A 6,833-nucleotide genomic window follows, 5' to 3' on the forward strand; every position below is an offset into this window, starting at 1 on the left:
TCACCATGTAAGTCCCATATTAATAAGTTTTCTACGATTTCTATCTTTCATTTCTGGAAAATTGTCAAACTAAGAAAACAATCCTGTCCAGGAGAGACATGGAAAACATACTCCATACATGTATCATTTCTATGGAAGAGGATTAGGGCCACTGGAAAGGAAAAAAAAAAAGTTAACTGATTTTTAAACTTAATTTCAGATTCATATGGGAAAAAAGTCTGAATTCTGTCTTTGATCTGACTTTTTTGCTAGAATTCTGACTTTCATCTTAAAATTCTGACTTTTTCACAGAATTCTGACATTAATCTCAAAATACCTTTTAATACGTTAATCTCAGAATTCGGACTTTTTTCTCAGTCAGAGAAAAAATCTAAATTCTGAGACATTGATCTCAGAATTTTGGATCTTAATGTAGATGGGCACCAGAAGAAAGAGATGTGAGAGCACTCAGCACACTAACAAAGATGTGAGTTGTTTGTGAGGCCCAGTAACACATTGGTGGAAAATGTAGGAATTAGGCAAATTTTTATGTGCCCAAGGGGTCCCTGGTGATGCTATTTAATTAATGGAGAGAGAGCTAGTCTCTAAAACAGACATAGCTACAGCTTGATGCTAACATGTTTGTTATGTAGCTGTCAGAACTCCATCAGAATTCTGAGAAAAAAGTCAGATTTCTGACTTTTTTCCCCATATTAAATGAAAATAATATTTAAAAAACATGTTTTTTTTTTCTTTTTTCTGTGGCCCTAATACTCTTCCATACATTTCAAAGCAGGTCTGTTGTAATTTTTTTATGTAATTAAGTTTGCAAAATTCGGTTAAAAGCTTCAGCTTATCCAAGACAAAGACAATAAAAAATAGAGATCATATCCGTCCTATTTTGCTTACTGTTAAATCTAGAATAGATCTTTTTTGCCTGTGGTCTTAGCTGTGTTTTTCTACTAGATAAAGTCTCATAGTAGCTATTTCTACCTTTGCACTTTTCTTTAACATAGAAGGAGCCCCTGATTCTGTGGTTCTTAGATTTTTTTTCCCCCCCGTCTGTCTACTGCGATTTCTTTCAGTGTAGACTGCCTTAAAAGACATGAAGTGAATTGGTGCTGCATGGCATCAATAAACTGAAGTGAATTGAATTTGAGGTCAGTCATTTTGATCAATTCAATAACCATTGTTACCATCATGCACCTAGTTCAGGGGTCAGCAACCATATGGGACCAAAAAAACAAAAAACAGATCCGCCTGGAGCCGCAATAAGAGTAAAAGTCTTATATAAGCCTCCAAGGGCTCTAAGTGTATATAAGCCCATTATCTAAATGACTAAGTAGGCTTCAATACAATATAAGCATTAATGATTAAATGTTTATATTTCCAGCAGCGCATCCTGGAGAAAATGACCCCATATATCTAATCTGCTGTACAACATTTGCTGCTCTAGGTTTAACTTCCATCACAGTATTAAAGTATTATTTGGAATTAATGGAATTGTAGAAATAAGATAAAGAAATCCAATTTTGATGTTATATTTATTTTGAGGATTGGAAAAAAAAATAAATGTGCATAATAGGACTTCTCTAATTTCAAACCTTCGTGTGGAAATAAAATGCTGTCATCTTCAAACCGCAGTAACAACACAATCCTTTCTTTTCCCCTCCTTATCGGAGCAACAGTGCAATAAAACACAGCCTGCAACAAGCAGCCTTTTAAAGAGTTAAATAGGGTATGGAAACAAAATAAGCAGATATATTTTAATTACAGCGCCCACCGGTTTGTTTACAACAGCCACCTGCCTAGCGATGGCTGTTCTTTTTTGATAGAAATGTTTACATTTATTGTTTACATTCTTTATTATACAAATAGCAATGGAAACATAATGAATGTTTGTTTGTCTTCCTACACACTATATTAAAAGAAAGAAAGAAACAAAAATAATCCATATTTTTCCTTTTTCATACATGTTGAAAAGTGAGCCGCTAGAGGGGCTATAAAGAGACGCATGTGACTCTGGTGCCGCGGGTTGCCGACCCCAAACCTAGTTGAAAAAAATCCCACTGAAATGTAGCGCACAGTCATGCAAATTCAGTTTATGTGTTAGAGACAAAAAACACTTCCATTATGCCAGGGTTTTAAGAGAAAACGTTAAATCAACCAATGCCGGAGAAAGGGCAGGGGCCTCTATTCAGGCTCCCCATGATGCTGAAAGGGACTATTTTTCAATAATTAACCGGAGCAGTCTCAGCTCACCATAGGAGCTCCTCGTCTACCAATAATGGCTGGTGGTGGTTTGAGGACATGACGGTCCATAATACAGGGGCAGGTGAAGGTAAGAGGAGCAAGGCAGAGAGCCAGAAGGACTATGATGAAGACTGCCAACACCATCCCCTGAAAATCTGAAAAAAAAAGGAGTAACAGAATAAGTGTTAATAAAGTTAAGAGTCAGTTAATTAGGTGATGTCAGTATTTTTCAGGAAAATAAATAAATCAGTTGGGTTTGTACAATTAGAAAGTACAACATGCCGTATGTAATAATAGCCCAAACACTGAAAAAAACCAAAGGCTGGATTATTCCAAGTATTCACTAAATGTCAGGTCAACACTCACTGGATCTCTCTTTGCGAACGACATAGCCGGCCACCAGCCAGCTGACAGCTGTGACAGTGACCAGGCCTCCGATGTGCAGGAAAGGGGCAGTGAACTGGCAATAAGGAAGAGATTTATATGACAGCTTTTAGTCATCAGAAAATGGCAGATGGTTTTCTAAACCAATCTAAAATATGTGCTTGATACTGAGATACTTATGAAATTTGAATATCTTATGTGCCGTTGAACTGATACTTTATGAAAAATACATCTTGTTATTAAATATTACAGAAAGTCATGAAAGGCGAAATGGCCTCTTTTGACAACAAAATCAGCAGCTGTAGAGGTCGATTTAAGATGTTAACAAAACACACATGTGACATGTAGCTCACCTGGGCTTGCGTCCATAAATAGTATGTGGAAGACTATGTTCAGTCTCCTGTGTGTTAGGAATCCAGTTTGTGTTTGTTGTTTTTGTGTTTTTCTCTCTCCACCACCAGGTGGTGCCCTGTTCCTCGTTGGGCCTCCCTGCACACCTGCAGTTGGATCATTACCGGAGGAGTATTTGAGCAGCGGGCTGTCACTACCTCAACGCCAGAGTGTTTGCCAGTTTTGGGTACTCTAGCCAAACTGAGATTAGCTGAGTCTAACCGAAGCTTTGTTTCTCTGAGTCTAATCTTGTTTTTGTCTTTGCTCTTCGGCAGGGAGTCTGTTCCTGAGTAACTGGATAACCTGGACCTTCTCCCCCTGGAAGGATTACTGAGTACACACTGAGCAGGGGTTAACATCCACATGATCCGTTGAAGTCCTCATCGGAAAACCACGTGGCAGTCCGCTCCTTTACTCCTCTGAGTCCAACGTATGTCTACCTGTTCACTCTCCAATGAGTTCCCTCTCCTCTGGATTAATTCCCCACAAACTGGATTCAAGGATTAACAAGAGCCCCCTCAAACGTGAGTTTCTCTCCAGCTATTTTCAAGCCTCAGTCAACTTTTCTATGGTCCCTGAACTGATCAGTGTGACATCTCCTTCAGTCTTTCCAGTTCCGGTTCACCAGTCCTCTGAGTTTCAGCTCCTACTTCTGTGTTTCATCAACATTCAATAAACCTGTTAAACTTTTTTTTCCCCTTGGTCTCTGAGTGGTTCTCTGCATGTGGGTCAGATTGCTTAAACCAATTATGACACTGTGGTCTTCTCGCTGTGGAAGAAGTTCCGATTGACCAGTGTGAGAGGCAGTCATCCAGGAATTCATAGAACTATAATTACAACCTAAGTTATGTTCTGTGGTGGGATTTAACTACGTACAAATATTTCATTACTGTAGTTAAAGGTATAGTGAACAATCTTTTTTTCCAGGTGGACCATCTAAATAAGTGGTCCACCTAATTGTCATTCATTCTGGTGATATGTTTACATAAAGCCGTCCTACGTGCTCGTCCCGTTAGCTATCTTTTCTGCGCATGCGCACTTTCCGGCGTATATCTGTGGTGAGCTATGGTTTCAAACAGTCATTGAAGCTCACCTTTCTCAATGAAGAGAACTCTTCTCACATAGCATTATGGGATTTGCTGTCACAGCGGCCCGCTGTAGCACTTGGCTGCTGTCATAGCCTGCCGCTACCCGACAGTGGCAACTAATTACCAAGATGGCACAGGCACTGCACAGTGGACAAACGGAGTAGTGATCCTCTTTCCGAAATGTAAGATAACTGAGTTCACTATAAAGTCCACAATATAGTCCTCGTTCTTTATAGTGAGTAAGGGATTTAGGGATTAGGGTGGATGTTCAGACACAGTAAGCTTGTATGAGCTATGAGAACAGCACCTTTTAAACAGAGCGTACACGAGGAGAAATGGGCTCATTCATGCTCTCGCAAGCGCTTTTTTTAAGTGGAGAGGACGGGTCTTTTAAAACCCTGGAAAGGCTTGCACATCCACACTGCTCCCGGTCCGTGGGGTGGTGCATCAGTAGTAACCCCCTTGTGTCTTGCGGTAACCACACCAAGAGGGATTCCGTGCTGCAGACAGGCTCTGTCCGCCAACGACGGAACAGCAATGCACGGCCGGGAGTCATGGGCGGCAATGAGGGGAATGGAGGCGCCGCTGGGGCCCTGCGGAAAAAGGGATTTCCGACAGGACGGGATGCTGGAGCATCAACCAGGTCCATTCTGGCCAAGGCTGCCATGATAATTGCGTGCAGCTGACATGGGTCCTCCCCTGGGTCAGAGCAAACTGAACTCCTCAGGGAATTTCCTGAACAATCCTTACCTCCCAAACTCCTGATCACAAACATCTGGGAAGGGTTCTCCTTGCTCCCCAAGGAACTGGAACTTAGAATTTAAGCCCTCAAGGAGATTCCATCCTCCTGCAGATCCTCCCCTGATTCCTAGGACGCCGCTCTTTTTTGGGGAACTGAAGTGGGGACTGGAACCTTGAGTAAGGCTTTGAGCTGCTCACCTCGGCCTTCAGTGGATCCACTTCCTAGTGAGATGTGTGCTTCTGCCGAGATGGGCGGTCCAGCTAAGGCCTTCATTTCTGCAGACTATGGCACTCTTAGCTGGAGCATCCCCTCGCCTCCCGGAACACAGTTGAAGTGCACCTCAGGGTGCCAGCTCAGCCGCAAAAAGCAGATTCTACACCTGACGTAGCCTGTCCTCCCTGACAGACAACGACAGGATGCTGCAGTTCATGCATGGATCAGTCAGAGCTTCTCTGAGATTACCCCCCCCTAAGCATTTAGGACACAGATCATGACTATCCTTTTCCTGGAGGGAGATTCCACGAGAGATGCATGCCAGCATCCCACATTAGAAATGAGGGGCAGCAGCAGGCCCATTAGAGTGGACTTCAATAAAACTGAAGAACACGATCAATATATTGTGAGCACATGCCTGCATGTGGGGCTACTGACCAAACAGAGTGAGACTTCAAAAAGGGCTGAAGAACGCCTTCTTCAGCGCGATATCAAAGGGGAATGGAAGCGTCAGCAGCTAACAAACAATGAAAGCCAGAAGCTGATGCTAGCCGTCTGCTCTACTACAACTAACCGACAAAACATCAACCACAGCCTTAGAGGGCTACCAAGAGCACTATGACTAACAAGTCACAGGCAGGATGACGCTGTACTCTTACCCCTTAGACCTGCAAATACCAATAAGTTCTGAATCACTGACTTATAGGAGCAATCACCTGCGAAACACGCCAAGCTGACAGCGAGAAGATCAAAGAGACCAAACGTAGCCTTCAAATGGCTATTTATAGACGCACGCCCAGGTGAGCTACGTGTCACGTGCGTGACTTTGTTTGCATTTTATCTTGACCTGGGCAGAGTGCGAGGAGACATATACACCTTGTTAATTGTTATTGCCACTGGCAGTCAGGAAGGAATGAAACAGAACAGCTTTATTAAAGTCTCTTAAAAAGATATAATTCCTATAAATCTGAGGATGTATTAACAGTGGCTTAAAGAAAAAGAAACAACTTTGGTTTTAGGCCCACCTGTAGTGAAATATGAATGATTTCCCACTCATCTCCCCAAATGTCGTCCACAGAGACAAAACCAGAGACAGTGGTGAGTAGCGTAGCCAATACTCCGATCTGTACAGACGAAGGATAAAAAGAAACCGTTATTCCAGAGTTCAAATATGGGATATCTAACAATTAAGGAAAATCATACAGCACCTTATGAACCCAGTATAGGTTCAGTTGTTGACCCAGTGATATGTGGAAAAGTGCCAAAATCTGAAAGAATAAAGCAGGGCCCAATCCACCATTTGTCAATCACGTGGTCTCTTGATTAAAGGGTTTGGATAAAAAAAAATAACTAAAAAAACTATTACCAAGAGGAATGTGATATAGCTGAGTCCCACAGTGGTTGAGGTGAGAATGGGGACGGTCTCGTCCCTCCATTCCCCAGAATGATTGTAGACGGACCTGTGGTACGAACAAATAAAGTTCAGCTGTCTAAGGAGGGGCTCCGATAAAACAACTAAAAAAAAAATAAGCATCATTATTTTAAGGCTAGCATCATTTCCTGGATTCCAGTGACTGAAATCAACCTTTAGACCAAATTCATGTGCTGGTCCTTAGCATGAAGAGAAATATGGCACACCATTTTGACATTTATTTCCTTGACTGAATATCTAATTCAGATATCTTAAATGTAATTCTTATTAATGCAAATTAAATCACATTTCCTATTCATGTGTATTGGGCTTTATCTAAAATAACTTTCCTCTAATCTAAATGAACATTCCA

At 41.7% G+C, this 6,833-nt stretch overlaps 1 protein-coding gene across 1 annotated transcript in view; it reads right to left on the reverse strand.

The window, feature by feature from the left end:
- Positions 1–6,833, reverse strand: part of LOC107087879 (glycerophosphodiester phosphodiesterase domain-containing protein 5-like) — a 33,706-nt gene that overhangs the window by 12,478 nt on the left and 14,395 nt on the right. The window contains exons 4-8 of the mRNA XM_015379700.1: positions 6,416–6,509; positions 6,258–6,317; positions 6,075–6,173; positions 2,599–2,692; positions 2,242–2,387 (exon numbers count right to left, since the gene is read on the reverse strand). Coding sequence (XP_015235186.1) covers positions 2,242–2,387; positions 2,599–2,692; positions 6,075–6,173; positions 6,258–6,317; positions 6,416–6,509 — 493 coding nt within the window. The remainder of the gene's footprint in view (positions 1–2,241; positions 2,388–2,598; positions 2,693–6,074; positions 6,174–6,257; positions 6,318–6,415; positions 6,510–6,833) is intronic.

This window comes from Cyprinodon variegatus, unplaced genomic scaffold (genome assembly GCF_000732505.1).
Source record: "Cyprinodon variegatus isolate N-32 unplaced genomic scaffold, C_variegatus-1.0 Scaffold198, whole genome shotgun sequence".
Lineage (NCBI taxonomy): Eukaryota > Metazoa > Chordata > Actinopteri > Cyprinodontiformes > Cyprinodontidae > Cyprinodon > Cyprinodon variegatus.